Source organism: Schistocerca gregaria, chromosome 1 (genome assembly GCF_023897955.1).
Source record: "Schistocerca gregaria isolate iqSchGreg1 chromosome 1, iqSchGreg1.2, whole genome shotgun sequence".
Lineage (NCBI taxonomy): Eukaryota > Metazoa > Arthropoda > Insecta > Orthoptera > Acrididae > Schistocerca > Schistocerca gregaria.
The window spans coordinates 730,149,487-730,168,517 of NC_064920.1; the positions used below are offsets into that span (position 1 = coordinate 730,149,487).

At 38.5% G+C, this 19,031-nt stretch overlaps 1 protein-coding gene across 2 annotated transcripts; it reads right to left on the minus strand.

Annotated features, from left to right (window-relative positions):
- Nucleotides 1-334: 334 nt before the first annotated feature.
- LOC126267064 (PC4 and SFRS1-interacting protein-like) lies at nucleotides 335-18,714 on the minus strand. Of its 2 annotated transcripts, none has more exons than XM_049971912.1 (3): nucleotides 18,468-18,714; nucleotides 17,450-17,592; nucleotides 335-2,218 (listed from the first exon to the last, which is right to left on the minus strand). In XM_049971912.1, the coding sequence occupies exon 3, from the start codon at nucleotides 2,190-2,192 to the stop codon at nucleotides 780-782; it is 1,413 nt and encodes a 470-aa protein (XP_049827869.1). In that variant the 5' UTR covers nucleotides 2,193-2,218; nucleotides 17,450-17,592; nucleotides 18,468-18,714; the 3' UTR covers nucleotides 335-779. The 2 variants fall into 2 exon arrangements, with proteins under 2 accessions (XP_049827869.1, XP_049827877.1); XM_049971920.1 differs by lacking the exon at nucleotides 18,468-18,714 and adding an exon at nucleotides 18,088-18,258.
- Between the last annotated feature and the right edge of the window lie 317 nt (nucleotides 18,715-19,031).

A 19,031-nucleotide genomic window follows, 5' to 3' on the forward strand; every position in this document is an offset into this window, starting at 1 on the left:
CGTTCTCCATTAGTCACAAGTTACAGATTACAGTCTGCAACTGAAAGGTTACCACAACTGATAACAACAGTGAACAGAACACAGAACAGAAAGGAGGGCACAATCTAGGTGTTTTTCTGGTAAACACTTGGCTGTCACTCACTTATCTGATCCAGGTAAGATTGGCTGTTTTAACAAATAAAACACATCAAAGGGTTAACTAACAAAATCCTTTTGTCAGGCTGGAATGGAGTGAAAATTAATGTGAACATTAAAAATCATGCATCAAATGTAGGACAAGAAAGTTTCTGCACAGTGCATATGATTAACTGAAATCAAACTTAAAGAGTTTAGATACATATACATACAGATCTTTATTGATTATCAAGATGGGACAAAATTCATATTATTATACGAAACAATTACCTATCCATAATTTTTGCACTAAGCTTACAATAGAGCATGCAAAACATTACACTGTATTCTTAACTGATGGGACAGCTGGACATAAAAACAGCCCATACAAATTTAAAGAGCTACAAAATGACAAACCACTATGAATTGTCCTTTTAACATAGTAAGGTTGTTAAAACATTGTCCACCAAATCAGTAGCTTTTTACATTTATTTTTCACACCTCAGAAGTGTTTTTCTGTAACAGTTAATACTGTTCAAAAGTAGTATGAATACGAGGGTCATCAGTACATAAGAAGAATCAAATATTTAACAGATTTGAATTCCCAGTAGTCCATTACACATAAACAGAAGACTTACTCTCTGAGCTGATTTTCGATCTCCTGATTATTTTGAATCCTGAATGAAGGAATGGACACACTCTCTAGGGAATGCTGTAGTAACCTTCTGAAATTTTAGTTTGCGTTCTGTAAAAGAACTCCAAAATGACTGATTATCAGGAACAGTAAAAAGTGATTTAAACTGGCTGTAAATGTAGGCTGCCTTATTTCTTATTGTGGCTGTCTTGGGATAGAACTGTGCCTTTTGTTGCTCTGAGAAATTCCACTTGTCTACATTTCCTACATAATGACGAAGCCTCCTGATGGTTTCTACTAAACTCGGTTGCTTGAGGAGCATCAAGGGATCAATAGACAGACCAGCGAGTTCATCTAAATGTTGCAAACATTTGTCAGGATCTGCACTCAATAAACCTAGACATCCTTTTATTGCACCATCAAGCTGTGCCAAGCGAAGTTCTGTTTTCAGCCATTTAATTTTACTCTTCCGGCGTTCAATTAACAGTTGGCCATGTGTATTTTCTGATTCTTCTTTAAGGTACATTTGCATAGTTTTTGGAATAATATCACCTGCTTCTATTAAATCCTTCAATTTAAGGGCACCTTCAAGAGCTTTCTCTTCATCTGTATTTATATGGATGCAAACAGCTTGACCTGATGGAGCATTTGCCCTCACAGACTGGTTCTTTTTCAGAGTTTTCTTAAGCTCTTTTGCACCACCTATGTCTGCAGAACTTTTCTCAATTTTCACAGAAGGTTTTTGTTCTTGAGAAGATCCTTCGTCAGCAGCAAGTATGGTGGTTTGAATGGCACCTTCTTCTAATGCAGCAGCTGCAGCAGCGTCATCATCATCTGCAAACTTTTTTGGCTTAATTTTACGGCCAGATCTACTTACAATCTCTGCTCTCTGTGGAGAAGGCTGTATTCCGACATTCTCTGGAGTGCGCTGAGGTTCTTTGTTCATAGACTTCCGGTTACCTGAAGTACTCTGACGCTTTGTTCGTTTTGTTTCCTGTTCATCAGGACCAATTTCAGTCACACGTTTACGCTTCACGGGACGCTTCTTGTCCTCTGCAGTATCAGGCACTAATGGCTTTGAAACAGAAGTTCTCGGTGCTTCATCAATGACCAAGTCTCCTTCACCTTCACTTTCACCATCTGCACTTTGTGTAGTTGGAATACTACCTGGCATATTTGGAGGTGGAGGTTCTCTTCCCTCAATCTGTGCTAACGCCTGGGCAAAACCTTTGCGCTTTATTGGTTTTCCATATTTTTCTTTGTTTTCGTAATACAAAAACAGGTCTTCAACTTTACAAACCGCTGTTTCTGCAGTACCATAAAAGAAAACATTATATTTCACATTATTGGGAGTTGACGCTACTACATTTTCCACTCTTGCAGGCCACGGTGGATATCCGCGAACTTTTGCAAAAACCTTGTCTCCAGGATGAAAGGTTTTCATTTTTGAGTGTGAATGTGTCAGTCAATCTGAAAAAGAAAATACATAAATAACTCAGTCAGCTAAAGGCACTACGTTGTTTGAGGAATTTTTGATCTTCATAATATCTACAGAAACATAAGATTTGACAGATTAACATGACTTTCAGTGAAGTCAGACAGATACAGGAGTATAGCACACTAGGCAAATTATTTCATCACAGTAGCACCTAAAATTTTATCACTCATATCTAAACACACTACATAACAGTTCAACTCCTCATAAAAGAGCAAAGGAACATTTTAAAATTAAGTTTCTGCTCTAAACTACACAACTGATCCCATTATGTTTCATATTATTCATTGCATGCCCTGAAATCAAACTATTTTATACAGGCTGTACATAAAGTCCAGGAACACTCATTTATTGCACAAGAACCAAATGATTTAGAGATACCAAACATGTCATTTTGAAGAGAAGCCCTGAAAGTTTTTTTTTTCCTATGTATACCGCCACAACGTAGTTTGTTAATTTGCTGACAGTCAGCAGTCGTTGCAAACATGCAAATTCTGGTGCGGAGCGAGCTTTCTGTGTGTTCGAGTTCGACAAAAACAAGTGTGCTACAGCTGTTCAACATATGTTTAGAACCAAGTATGGGAAGAAGCCACCAACAAGGCCCTTTACCACTGGCACAACAAATTCATTACAGCAGGTTACTTGTACCCAGCAAAGAGAAACTGACGTCCCAGCGAGTGAAGTGAATGTGGAGTGCGTACGAGAGACATTCATAACATTTGTAAGGAATCCAAAGAGATCAGTGTCTCATGCATCCCAAACCATTTAAACTGGAGCTAGTGCAGCAGCTCAACGACGACGACAAAGACAAGCGTGTTGTTTTGTTCACAGTTGCATCAATTGAATAAGGATGGAGCTGGCATTGTTGATCGCTTCCATTTTAGAGACAAAGCCACTTTTCACACTAACAGGAAAGTGAATAGGTATAAATTGTCAAATCTGGAGTACAAAGCATCCACACAAATGCATTTAATTCAAGCATGATTCCCCAAAGGCAAACATTTTTTGTGCCTTGTCACGTCAAACTGTACGGACCATTCTTCTTCGCCAAGAGCACCGTCACTGGATATTCTTACTTTGCATTTGAGACATCAGCCATTGCTATAACGTGTCAATCTGACTGTTCATCTTTCAGCAGGATGGGGCTCCACCCCATTTTCATTGTGTAGCTCATGGATACCTGAACACGGAGCTGCCGCATCGATGGATTGGCTGTGCTACAGAACGGGCCAGCCATTTGGCAAAATAGCCTCCCCGATCACCAGATCTCACTCTGTGTGACTTTTTCCGTGGGGACACAATGATGTCATGTATGTACCCCCTCTACCATGTGATGTAGCAGAGTTCCAGGAGAGAATACAGGAAGTGACTGCCACAGTCAATGCCATGCTGGGACTCGTATGGCAAGAATTCAATTACCATATTGACGTCTGTCAGGTCACTCGTGGTTCACATATAGAATGTTTGTAAAAAGAACTTTCAGAGTTTCTTTTTAAAATGCAATATGTATTACATCTGTAAAATGTTTAGTTCTCCTGCAATAAAGTGCATGATACATTGATATTTTGACCTGTTTCATGCGACGTCTACGCAGGGTACAATCTCAAGACACTCATCAAGGTTTCTGGTATTTTATTCAAAACACTTGCCCACACACAGCCAATGTCATCAAACAGTTCCTGGCAAAAAAGAGGGTGGTGACTAAGCTGCATCATACTGACTGTATATCAATCCTTCAGACTTCCTATTCCCTCGACTCAAACTCACTTTGAAAGGAAAGAGATTTGACGTTATTCTTGACATCCAACGTAACGTGATGCGCCTTTTGAATGCCATCCCAAAGGAAGACTTCCTACAAAGTTTCGAGGCCATGTATTGCAGAGCTCAGTGGGAGGTGACTATTTCGAAGGACAGTAAGGTAATTTTAGTGCATAGTTCATCTATGTACATGTTACAGGATTATTTACATGACTACTGGATTTTGTCAGAGGTTGTACATCATAAATGGATAAGTACTACTATGGCTCAAAAGTGGATAGACTACACTATGTATTTCTCAGCCTGACATTTCCTTTTGGGAACTAGTCTCAAATTTTATCAATACATTACAATAAACATCTCACAAAAGGCCACAAAAGTTGAGGGGTAACAGTACTACTATCAAAATAATCTAACTCTGCCAGGAGAGGAAGTGAAAGTTAACTGTAAAAAAACAATAGCCAGGTAGCATTAGAATTTTTAAACAGTACCAAGTTCTCTTGACAACCCTTATGCTCTCCCTCAACTGATTTTATACTGTAACATCACCCAGATAGGAAACACTGCCCACAGGTGGACTGTTGCAAGCACAGGTGGTGAACTGAAAATAATCTTTATATTGGTCATCTACCCCTTCTTATGCTGAACAAGAATTATGTTCTGAGATGAAGTTTTAACCCCTCAAAGATATTTTAAAAATTATGCTCCAAAAATAATTCTTTTAATAATGAAAACCATCCTATAAGGAATGATATTACATACAGTCACGGAGACAGCTTCAAGGGGAGTTAGAAATTTTTTCACATTTTCAAATTTTTATCTCACTATAAAATTTGCAATTTTCTGAATAAAATGATCATATATATAATCACTTATGAACATGGAAAGTATTTTTTTTAATATAAACTACACCAATTAAAAATGTTAAAATTATGTACATGCATTACTTCAAGATCTAATAAAATCTAATTTTTATACAGAAGGCTGTGGATTGCTGAGTTATAACTGTCATGTGCAGGAGCGAACGGGCACCAGGTTGAGGAAGTTGAAACTAAGTTTGAGAGACATGAAGAGCCATAAAAAAACATCCTGCAAGAACAGGACCAAGGACGACTGAAGAGAATCATTCAGCGTGACATAAGTGCAACCCTTCCACAATTTTTTGCACATTTTAATGATGGGCCATCAGCAAGTGTCAACAAAACATCTTCATAATAGTAAAACTGTAAGAGGCAGGCTGACAGACAAAATGATTGATGAACTACAGCAGTATGGGATGGCAATTGGAAATAATACTAAGGATTTGTTGAAAATGAAGCAGACCGTATGAGCCATCTTCTTCCATAGATTGTCAACTGATGAAAAACTAGTACACCACCTCTGCCCTCCTGGACCTGATTCATGGTGCAATTACCACAAAGTACAGTACTCAAACAGTTCATACAATCAAACATTCCATCCCAGCAGCAGTCATGGATATCATAAAACCTATTTACAGAGACCTGGAAGTCCTGAATTACTGAAGAAGTGTGTGCATCGACAGACTAAAAATCCCAATGAGTTTTTCAATCATCTCATATGGACTCACCCACCAAAGAATGTTTTTGTTTGAATGAAGATACTAAAGTGCAGGGGAGGGAGGGGGCAGTGATGCTGTTATTGCTTTTAATGATGGCAACATTGGTAGGATGAAAGTGCTACAGCATATGGGAATTAATCCTGGAGCAAACTGCATCAGAGAACTTGAACGGATGGACAAGGTTCGCATTGATAAAGCAGAGTACGCAGCACAGTTGGCCACAAAGGAGTTCAGAAAGAAGAAAAAACTCTGAAAAACATCAAGAGGATGATATACAGTATGGTTTAAGGTGCTTCCGAGCAACTGAAAATAAAAAATTAAGCATGTATCAAGTGAGTTACAGTCTTGAAACTTTAGGAGATGTTCCAAAAAAATTACATTTTCTAGTGCATTTTCCCAAAATCTCAGAAACCACTTCCAGAATAGCATTCAAATTTTCAGGGAATAATATCATACATATCCTTAGTCTACTGAACTAAAGGAAAAATGATGTTATGTATAATTAAAACTATTTAGGATAATGTAAGAAAAAGTTCCCAAAATGTTAACCATGTAATTAAAAATGCAGACTCAGAACATACAGTTTAAAGTACTGCAAATGTTTCATGTCAATGGCTACAGTGGTTCCTAAAATACAGGGAAGCCAAGTCACTAAATTTACCATTGTCAGGATAGAGCTTTCCAACTCCCCTTCAAAGCTCAAAATAGTAAGTTACAGCATGAAGATCACTCAGTATATTTGTGCACTGGCCTTCAACTACATTATCCTGAAACTTTAAGCCATTTTTTAGTTTCTGTGTAGCTATGAATTCTAACCATGTATTTCACAATGATTTCCTGTTAACGTAAATCTTTGAGGTGATGGCGGAGCACATTGGATATATTCATCTCGTACTACTGGCGAATACTTGTGTTCCAAAAATTAACAGCATAGAGACAGAAGTGATGACACTTTCTGCAGGATATGACCACTTTGCAGAACAATGTTCAAGAACGTACAGTGCAAGCTGTTACTGATTGGTTTGACTGACTGGACTGCTAAGTGCTATACCACTTACTGCACTCCCCTGACTTAAGCCCTCGCGAGTTCAACTCTATTTCTAAACTGAAAGAAACACTTCACGGCATTCACTTCAGAACTGCTACAAATTCATCAGGCAATAGACTGCGCCACACGAACTGCCAATTTAACTGGCACTGCTAAGAGTATCTTACGACTTCCACATTGCTGGCAATGGGTCGTTCACAATGGTGGTGACTACTTTGAAGGTCAGGAAAACTTTGAAACACGTATATTTTGTACAAGCTGTCAACAAATAGTTGCCACAATGTTCCAACCCACATAATACCAGATGCTTTTTAACGGCCAAGCTCTTTACTACCAGCAAGGAAACTGACATAAGCAGGGTTTTATTTTTTCGAAGGTCTTTCCTTTAGTTGCCAGAGTGTAATCAGGATTTTAAGTTCATGTCAAAATAAGAGGTAACTCAGGTTAAATAGAATGTGAGATTGCCAAAGAGTTGCTCCCATACTCATTCTTGCATGACTTAAAACAACACAGAATTAACACAAGAAGCAGAACTTAATTTGACAGAACTACTGCAGACAGAATTGATCAACACCAGTATATGGTTGGCATCAAAGGACAAGACAACACACCAGTCAGCATACAAAAAGGTGACAGCTTGCATGTCATATGCAGCTGTGGTCTAGCCTGGCAACAGTTGAATATGTGCTACACTGGTCCACTGTAACTGCTTCAGACTGCCCAGTCGAATTTTTATGCTTGAAAAAATTATGTTGCTTCTTAAAATTCTTGTGTTTGCTTTATGTCAGCCATAACAAATGCTACAATGGCGAAGTAACTTCACCATATCAAAACTAACATGAAAATCAACATTGCATGTTCTATGCGCACCCCACAGCACCCAGTTCTTGGTAAAGCAAGTACTTATCTCACTTCCACATTTCAAAAATTAGATCTCTTTGAAGTGCTGTATTTCTGTGAACAGTTGTGATAAAGCTGCAAAATCTGGCAAGATCAGTCTATATGCTGCACATTCTGCAAGTTCTATGTCATTTGGGTCAAAATTATTGCTCAAAAGTGGCATTAAAATTTCTCAAAATTTGTACACCAAAATTCTCCCAAGTAGATTAGTCTGTATTATTTTTGAAAACAACATTTTTGTTAACTTACTGCCTAGCAACTTTTATAAAACCTAAAAACAGCATTAGGGAAAGAACAGATTGCTATGCACTGTAAAGATAATAAGTTGAGTTGAAGACAGACAACAATACTGTTACACATTTTGGCCAAAGCCTTTGTCCCCACAGCTGTGCTCTGACACCCACTTAACCTCCACGACATCTTAAACCATGCCCATGCCATTCCTAATCCCTTGCCACAGGGATCATATCCCCACTCATGTTCCAGGCATAAACCCTGTCCAATCAATCCTCCCACCCAGCACTTCCTATTCTAGTCCTGTCATAGGCTTATCCTACCCCTTACCCCTTCAGAGGTTGGGCCACCTTTGATAGCAGCCAAGTTGTGCTATGGCTCTGCTGCAAACATTACACAACTTTATACTATTATGACTACCAACCAACTGTCCAACATGAATAGCCACAACAAAACTGTGGCAAAAAATAAAATCCAGCACCCTGTGACAACATGCAGCTGAATATAACATGCTGGATTACAATAGCTGCATCACAGCCCTCCACTACCAGATTTGGGAGTTACCCTTACAACACATTCTGCATCCCAAAATTATCCCAGCCTCAACCAAACCCTCCACCCAACAGTTTCTGCCCCTTATACTATCACCTATTCGGGTTCTGTCCTCTTCCAACATGTGTGACCATCCTTTCCCCTCCCCTGTTCCTCTCCTTTTCCACTCCCCATCCCCCTCCCTCCACCTCAAGACACTGTGCCTGGCAGTCCCGGCACACTCGATCAGACAGCACTCTTCTCTCCCCCCCCCCCCCCCATCCACGCCCTCCTATGCCTCTCCCCTCCCCGCCCCACTCTACTCCAGATTGCTATTCGTAAGACAGTCTCATTCTGATCACAGCTGCTGATGGTAGAAGTTGTGTGTGAGGTGCACTTGCCTGTGTGAATGTGGTTTTTTTTTTCTGAGGAAAACTTTGGCCAAAAGGTCTACTGTGTAACAGTCTTTGTTGTGCCTGCCTGCAACTGAAGCTGTGACCTTTACAGTGAGTAGCAATCTATAATTTTCCTAATACTGTTTATGTTGAAACCTTTTGAATCATCCATAAACAAATTTGTTCTAAAGTAAATTATTTTTGAAACCCAGCAGGGATACCTGATGCATACTTGTTAAAAGTCTGAAAGGTCAACTTTTTCTACACAAAATATGTTTCCACAAATGCTTCCTTCCTTTAAGCTCCACTATCTTGCATTATTAATAAAACAAAAAGCTGCTTCAGTTGCCAATAAATTATTGCCAACCGCTTTCAGAGACTGCAGCTTCATCTTCAGGTGCACCCAACTGTGCAGTTCTGAGACCTGAAGATGATGCTTTAAGCTTTTACATCAGTTGTGCAATAAATAACTGAACCAGAATTTTTATTCTAGTAATAACACAGAAATGTGGATCTGTGCAGTTGGTGGCACCTGCTTCGAAACTGGTTGTGCAACAAAATATTACTGGCAATTGAAGCAGATTTTTTAGTCTTAATATTTTCCTCAGATGCAACTGCTCACCAGATCAAATACTTTGTTTACCATTATCCAACAAAGTTTCTCATGCAAATGATAATGAGGTCATTATAGAGCAAAACGGACACAGATGAAAATTTTTACTGAACTCGTCACGTTAAATCAACTCTCAAATCTACAGTTTATTGTTTTGCAATCAATATACTCACTTTTGGGAATGTAACTTTGTGAATATGAACTACAGAGTTCACCAAAAATTGACAAAAACGTTTGCATGTGGGTAGCTACATTTCCTTGCCTCCTTTGTTTTTGAGGAGAGTGACATGAATATCATTAGTAGCTACAGCAAAAACAAACACTGTTTTCTCAGTTGCACACTTTATTTCAGGTTGTTCTATTTTCCTGTGTGTGATGTTCCAAATGTAACACAGAAACTGAATATTTATGACACTGAAGTCTAGTCTACAAGTTTTCCACTTCTAATATTTTATTACACAAGGGCTGCAGATTCCTCGACTTAAGCCATAGGGTGGTGGGGTTTCGGGTTCCGCTTGATAGGTCAGGAGTCCACTGCACCCAAAAGGCAGCTACACAAGTATCCGGGGTTGCGTGGTGTGGACTGGACAGTTTTTGAAGTTAGATGGCCTCCGGCAACTACAGAAGGGCAACAGCCTCAAAGAGTGCGGGGCAAAGTCAGGACATGTGGGGACCAAGCAGCAGTCGGTACCGTAATTGTAAACTGTCGAAGCTGTGTTGGTAAAGTACCGGAACTTCAACTTACCAGATATACACTGGGACACTCAGATGTTTAGGATGGGTTGTAGGGACAGAGCATCGAGTGACATTATACTGAGTGCACTATCCGAAAATTACCTTGAGCAATTAAACAGAGAACCGACTCGTGGAGATAACATCTTGGACCTACTGATAACAAACAGACCCGAACTTTTCGACTAAGTGCAGAACAGGGAATCGGTGATCATATGGTTGTTGCAGCATTCCTGAATATGGAAGTTAATAGGAATATAAAAAAAAGGGAGGAAGGTTTATCTGTTTAGCAAGGGTAACAGAAGGCAGATTTCAGACTACCTAACAGATCAAAACGAAAATTTCTGTTCCGACACTAACAATGTTGAGTGTTTATGGAAAAAGTTTAACGCAATTGTAAAATGCGTTTTAGACAGGTACGTGCCGAGTAAAACTGTGAGGGACGGGAAAAACCCACCGTGGTTCAACAACAAAATTAGGAAACTACTGCAGAAGCAAAGAACTTCACTGCAAGTTTAAATGCAGCCAAAACCTCTCAAACAGAAGGTAAACAATGTCAAAGTTAGTGTAAGGAGGGCTATGCATGAAGCGTTCAGTGTATTCGAAAGTAAAATTCCAGGTACCGACTTGACAGAAAATCCTAGAAGTTCTGGTCTTACTTTAAATCAGTAAGTGGATTTAAACGGCATATCCAGACAATCTGGGATGATGATGGCATTGAAACAGAGGATGACCCACGTGAAGCTGAAATACTAAACACCTTTTTCCAAAGCTGTTTCACAGAGGAAGACCGCACTACAGTTCCTTCTTTAAATCACCACATGAATGAAAAAATGTGTCATCGAAATAAGTGTCCAAGGAATAGAAAAGCAACTGGAATCACTCAACAGAGGAAAGTCCACTGGACCTGACGGGATACCAAATCGATTCTAAACAGAGTACGCAAAAGAACTTGCCCCCTTCTAACAGCCGTGTACCACAAGTCTCTAGAGGAACGGAAAGTTCCAAATGATTGGAAAAGAGCACAGGTAGTCCCAGTTTTCAAGAAGGTTCATTGAGCAGATGCGCAAAACTATAGGCCTATATCTCTGACATCAATCTGTTGCAGAATTTTAGAACATGTTTTTTGCTCATGTATCATGTCATTTCTGGAAACCCAGAATCTACTCTGTAGGAATTAACATGGATTCCGGAAACTGCAATCGTTTGAGACCCGACTCGCTTTATTTGCTCATGAAACCCAGAAAATATTAGATACAGGGTCCCAGGTAGATGCCATTTTCCTTGACTTCCGGAAGGCGTTCGATACAGTTCCACACTATCACCCGATAAAGTAAGAGCCTACAAATATCAGAACAGCTGTGTGGCTGGATTGAAGAGTTTTTAGCAAACAGAACACAGCATGTTGTTCTCAATGGAGACGTCTACAGACAAAATAACCTCTGGCGTGCCACAGGGGAGTGTTATGGGACCACTGATTTTCACAATATAAATAAATGACCTAGTTGATAGTGGCTGAAGTTCCATGCGGCATTTCGCAGATGATGCTGTAGTATACAGAGAAGTCGCAGTATTAGAAAACTGCAGCGAAATGCAGGAAGATCTGCCGCAGATAGGCACTTGGTGCAGGGAATGGCAACTGACCCTTAACATAGACAAATGTAATGTATTGCGAATACATAGAAAGAAGGATCCTTTATTGTATGATTACATGATACATGATAACGGAACAAACACTGGTAGCAGTTACTTCTGCAAAATATCTGGGAGTATGCGTACGGAAGGATTTAAAGTGGAATGATCATATAAAATTAATTATTGTAAGGCGGATGCCAGGGTGAGATTCATTGGGAGAGTCCTTAGAAAATGTAGTCCATCAACAAAGAAGGTGGCTTACAAAACACTCCATCGACCTATACTTGAGTATTGCTCACCAGTGTGGGATCCTTACCAGTTCAGGTTGACGGAGGAGAGAAGATCCAAGGAAGAGCAGTGCGTTTCATCACAGGGTTATTTGGTAAGGGTGATAGCATTACGGAGATGTTTAGGAAACTCAAGTGGCAGATTCTGCAAGAGGGGCACTCTGGAAGAGAGGTGCTCTGCATCACAGAGTAGCTTGCTGGCCAGGTTTCGAGAGGGTGCGTTTCTGAATGAGGTATCAAATATATTGCTACCCCCTACTTATACCTCGGGAGGAAATTACGATTGTAAAATTGGAGAGATTCGAGTGTGCTCAGTCGCTCTTCCCGCGAACCATACACGACTGGAACAGGAAAGGAAGGTAATGACAGTCGCACATAAAGTGCCCTCCGCCACATACCGTTGGGTGGCTTGTGGAGTATAAATGTAGATAATGAGCCAACTTTAAAAATATGAATCTGTGCCAAGATCACACTAAAATTGTCAACATAAATGGAAAGAATTTAAGGTATTTGAATGAAACTGGCAAATCAGACAAAAAATTTCAATAAGTACAGTTCAGTTTGGCATACTGTGTGTAAATTGCCATATTTAATGTCGCAGCCAGAAAAAGATGCTCTTTCAAATGGTAGTTGACCCAAGTATGGATGAGGTATCCCTTCAGCGATAAAAGGGTTCAAAATTCACTATTGCAGCAAATCTGTTCTAAGGTACTTTCACATCTGTTTATCTAAATGATAATGAGCCCAAAAGTGTTAAAACTTACAAGTTTTATAGACAAGTAAGCCCAACCAGAAAATAAGCCACTAAAAGAGAAGTTTCAAAACCAACCACAAACAGGAATCTAGCTACTTCAGCTTTTTCATTACAAATTTCTTGAGAACTTTAGGTCCCACTTGGACCAAAACTAGGGACCCAAATAAAACGTCCAAAGTATGTACAAATGCACTGTTCCACTACCCTGCCATGTTTTGCATATTTTCCACAATTATTTGTTGTCTTACAGCAGTTCAAAGATGAAGTTCTGTTACACTAATCCAACATTTCTATGCTCTTCACTTATGAGATCCCTCCTCACAAAGCATTTGGAAGCTAGAAATTTGTAAATCATCTCATTTAGCAAAGGCACACACCAAATTTGAACAAAATCTTACGAGTCAAGTGCAGACTATCAAATAAGCCAACCTGATACAAAATCAGAGTATGCTACTTTCTGACTATGATTAGAACTGGAAGGTTAGCCACAGTCTATATTTTGCATTGCAAATAACCAACCTGCAAAAAAATTAAGTTACCATATCTGAGAAAGAATAATGTTATGAAATATATTAAGAGTGACTCTCTACTGTAGGGTTGAGGTGCCACTTCTTGCTATCTTACAGACAATTCACAACAGGCTTTATTTTGAACTACATTCCATATTCCATCAGTATCAAAGTACATGGTAAACAATTCAAAAAATGTGAGGTCTGTAAAAGGAGTCTTTGGAAGACCAGGTCCCTATTCTGGTCATCAAGTAGAAGCAGCTCAAGTTCAAACAGTGCAGTCATTTTATCTGGAAGATAAATGGGACCGTTCTCGCAGTTTATAAGAGCAACTATAGAACTTCACACATTGGAAGATCAAAATTTCATGCACTATGAGCTAACTGAACAGCTCCGCACCCACCTAATGATGTCGGATTGTGTGTGTACTGCATGCATTTTGAACTTTGTGTGGTAACTTTGAAGAACCTGCTGGACCATGTGACGTATCTTGGTTGGGCGTGTGAAGTCATTGGTAGTCTGAAGTAAATCAAAATACTTTGTTTCAAGAATGTGGTGACTGCTCTGGAGAGGGGGAATGTCTTTACAGACACTTGGCCTGGAAGACATAGCAGATAACACTGCAGAAATTACATAGCAACATGGGAGGAAAATAAACTACTTAAAAACCTGTTGCATTTGACAGTTTCATTGATGAACTTGGTAATTGGTCAGAGAAATCAGTAACACTACAGCACCATTATTTTGCTGAAAACAGGTCTGTAATTCTCCCACAAGAAGTACAAGGGTATCACTGGAGTAATGACCAGATTTCAATTTTTACAGGAGTGAAATATTTTCAAGGCAAGGCCAAAAGTGTTGCAGTTTTTTACTAGCAATGTGCAAAATTTTTCAACTGCAAGCAGAGGCAGAGAAGATCATTTCTGATTGTGCTCCTAGTCATTTTAAGAATCATTACCAGCTGTCTGAATTGAGTAAGTCACTTGTGCCAACTGACTGGGTATACAGTGCTACTGGTCACAGGAAAGGGCCTTGTGATGGTGTAGGAGGCTTGCTGGAGCACAATGTTATAAACCAATCTTTCTGGACCAAATACAGCTGTGATTCAGAATGTTGAGGATTTTACGAGAGCCAATAAATCTTACACACAGCCCTCATTCTTTTGTCCAAAGAGGAAATCAAAGAATAGACCAAACAAACTACTACTGAGAAAGGAATTCAGAAGACATTTTTGGACTCAAAGTGATGGGCAAACTCATATTGCATGCTCTTTAAAGAGCAAGATGGAAGAAATTTTTGTTTCTTCAGCCAACATCTCAGAAACAGCAGGATAATATTCAGATTCACAACCTGAGAAAGGGGGGTGTTTGTGGCGCGCGCGTGTGTGTGGTGGATTGCAGAGATTATACAAACCAGCTACGAGTTAAATAAAATTGTAGTGAACTTTATGCTACCACATGGACCAGCTGCTGGATATAGGTTTCCAGCTGAAGGACAGCAACACCACCATCTGTGCTCACTTCCTGTTCACAATGTTCTGAAGACTTAAGTGCCCCAATTCCTATTAGTTCAACAGGAAGGTATCACTCTACATCATGGGAAGATACCAAAGCAGTGGGACAAACTTAGTTCACTGACTGGGTAATTTCAGTACAGAACAGAATGCACAGAAGTTGTATAAATTGAAACCTGTTAGTTTTTGGACCTTTCACACATTTTGGAACCATTTAAAATGCTTGAAAAAACAAAAATTGTGTTAAATAAGGCTAGCTTTTGATTTTTATGGCCTGTTATGTGATAAAGGTATTATGTATGGCAAAAAATTCAATTGTTCATAAAACATGTTCAACCTGAAAGTGGAAGCTCTCCTCTTCAGGAAACAGAACTATATGGTACTAATCAACAGTAAAAAATCCAAATTTTATGGCTTGGCATTTTTGGAAGAAAAAAATTCCATCAATCAGAAAAGTTCAGAAATCTATAATAATAGAACTTTGACAGACAAGCCCAAATGGAGGATTTCTTTGTAATCTTAAAGCTATTATCTTTCAAATAAAAGACCCAAAAAATATCTAGAACTGTTCCAGAGGTACAACATTTTAAATTTTTTCCAAAATTCGCCTATTTAAAATGGTATGCGCAGTGTCATCTTTGTAGGGCTATTATCTCAAAGCAGAAATTTTTTGGGAAAAAACAAAAAATGTGTTCATTACTATGTCATTCATTTTAACATATGCCAAGTTCAATAACATCCGAAACTATGAAGATAAGATTTTTTCCTAGCCTGCCTGAATTGATATGGACGATGCCCTATGACTTGCAATTGTAGTAATTTAGATCATTTGTTAAAATTCATTCACAGTGGGTTTGAGGTATTTTAGAAGAATTTTTCATTATGGACAATTTTTACTTTTTGATTTTCATTTGTATCTATTTGTCTATTCCTATTAATATGGAAGACTGTAACCAGGGTTTGTCACCTGCAGGACAGAATACAAATTCTTCAGTTGTCACTTTTTCCACCAACACTAGCACTAGTATTACTACGATTCTTTTCAGTCGATACTAATTCTATTGAAGGTGAAACAACCAGCATACAAAAAATTTTTAACCCATACTTCATTTGATCTATACAGGTCAACTTAATAATAGGATACTAGTACCAGCAAAGATGAGAAATGCAACATGCATAACATTGGCATCTCGTGCCTCAGTTTAACTATGAATTTTCTTAAGTTGACCTACAAAGTCAACAGAAGAACGGGATAAAAAAATTTATGTATGTTGCCAATTTTCATCTTCACTACTGCTAGTATTCTACTTTGATCAACTGAAGTACGGGATACAAAATTACCGTTCGCCATCATCAGAAGTACCTATGATAATTTTCAGTTGATACTGTCAGTATCAAAGGTGAAAAAATTTGTATAGGTCAATTGAAGTATAGGCTAAAATTTGACAAGTGTCACTTTTATCCACCTTCACAGTTTTACTGAGGTACAAGGCTGCCAATGTTACGTACATCAAGTTTTTCATCTTACTATCACTAGTAGCCTACTCTACAGTTGGCAAATATAGGTCATCTGAGGTATGGGATACGTATTTTGGTCTTTCACCTTTGCTAGTACTAATATCAGCTGAAGAATAGCGCACTAGTAGTAGCAGAGGACAAAAAAGCAACACCTGTAAAATTTGAATAGCATACTTAAGTTGACCTACACAAGTCGTCTATTTATGTTAAAATGTATCCAGTACTGCAGTTAACTTCTACATTTCAGCTGAAGTTCAGGATATAACTCATATGCCAACAGATATTCAATGTGTGTGTTACTTCTGCCCTCTTCTTTTTTTACAGTAGTATCTTAGTCTTTAGTTGAGCATAGGAAGTTGAAGAATAGGATATTAAGGGTCCTAGAAGTGATTTACTTATTATATATGAAATATGAATGTACATGACATGTCCATTTGTTTGCTCAGTCCTGCATTCCTTTGTTCCTCAACATCCTTCATTCTGTTGAACCCGTGCAATACACCATCTGTGGCAACTTCTGATGTCATTGATCAAAGCTGACAGGTCTTATCCCAGTCCTCAGTAATGCCCCCTTTATAAGACATTTACATGTCGCCACAAAGATGGCCATAACAAGGAACCAAGAGGAGAATCTGCATTTGTTAAAGGCCGTGAAGTTTAACATGATTGTTTTTTATCATATTCAATTTTAAAAAACTATAATCCTTCACATTACTTTCTTCAGACGTTTTACTTCAATATGTGGAATACGAAAAACGGTTATGTTACTTGAAGAAAACCTTTACAAAACAATTTCAAAACAGGACTTAACACAGAAGTAGGACTTCGAACAAGAACAAAGAAACGCATCTAAGTCTAACAGCACACATTTCATGTCTATAATACGCTAATTACGATGCGTCCCAAACTGTAACATCGGCCTTAATTCTTCTTTGTGAAATACTAAACTGGAAACCCAGAATTTTGAACACAATATATAGCATAGGGCCATATAATACTGCAAGCAATGGAACAAACTGATTACTGCTCCAATAAAAACGCCGACATATTCAAACAGCATAGAAATTTTCTATTTAAATAGTTCGCAAAGATATCCGATGTATTAATAATCGGACATTTAACAGACAGACTACAATTCCCTTAGATCGTAGAAACACTAAATTTACAACACAACGTGACTCCGCAAATATATAAACGTACCTCCAAAATGTCAGTATCAAAACTTGCGGCTGTATCGCCGCACACCAGTCGCGATACTTCCACCAGCTCTGTTTAAGACAATTCGCCTGCTTTCACCATAACTGAACACGTTGCAGTTCAACGAAGGCCGAGGTGTCTAAACACTGCAACACAAATATTGGTACTATTAACGTATCACGAAAGTAACCAATACAATACCATATTATACAAGAGTACAATTCTGTAGGGCGTTCTTCCACATCAATAATGATATCTTCTGAAGTAACCACGCAAGCTCGTTTCCAAAAACTTAACACTCCCAACCACCATGCCCAATAAACATTAAAGCGACAAATTACAAAGTAATATTTTAACTTCGTCTGGCACAACACTCCTACAGAAACATACTAAATTCATCTACAACATTAACTATGGTAACTGCTCTTAAACTGGAGAATCTTTTTGCTGGCATCTCAGTACCACTGCCATTTTCACAATGACATAAAAAGTGGAGAACAAATCATTACAATAGGTTCCACACAATTCACATTACGAACATCCACGACACAACCCACTAAACGTTACTGAGTTTCCTATGATGCGCAATAAGGTGACTTTGTAAAGCAAAAATGACTTCTCAAAACACTAAATCTCCTCACCTAATTCAAATAACTCGTCCAATGCCACTGTTACTCACAACCAAAGTGCGCCAAAATGTCGCACCGGTAACAAAGACTACAGAACAGGAAGATAAAACTATACTGTCACAGGACCTTTCAACACGACTAAAAAAAAAAAATTGTGACACGAAGAATGGCAAATAAAAGAGTACTTTTTGCAACTCAAAGGAAATCACTTACATTAACAAACGTCAAAAAATTATAAGTCTCTTTGATAAGAAAATAATTACATCTTCCTCGACTACTTTACAAAATATCAATGGGCAACTGAAATAATTTACCAGCATGTATACATATACAAATTAAAAAACAAGAACTTGTTCCATAAATAAACTAAATAAATTGGTATATTCCCTTACAATTATATAGTGCTCCAAGATAAGCTCAGAAAGGTAAATCCTGTACTGTAGATTACATAGGCACACAGACACCCATACATTTGAATCCTCCCACCATATCCTTTAAGGACCAGAGTTTCCACAGGCGTGATCGGACTTCCTACTTGAAGAGTTCTCAGGATCCAGTAAAGTGTGGAAGCATAAATTATATTGTGTAAGTTTCGACATAAGATACGTTAACGAAGAGATAGCGAAAATACCCAAATGGTCGATACGAAAAAAAGGTCCTTCCATAAATAATTTGTGTGATCAAAGACGATAACAAAAGATGTAACGTCCAAGAGATTCTGCAGCTGGTATTAGGTGAACTTGCTTTCATTTTGCATTCGCCCTTTCGACAGTAAGTTATACGTCTTGAACCATTTATTCGCGTATCTGCATAGTTAACATCACGGCCAAAAAATGAGATTTCCCTTCAACAGGATTAATAAATACTTATTAAAGTGGAAAATGTAAAGTTATAATAAGAACCTCATTCTAGCAAACAGAAACTCACTTCAACCACTGAATACTATTAGCGCACGT

Bases quoted from the DNA above. Each gene is read 5' to 3' on its own strand.
- LOC126267064 (XM_049971912.1), bottom strand. From the start codon at position 2,192: ATGAAAACCTTTCATCCTGGAGACAAGGTTTTTGCAAAAGTTCGCGGA.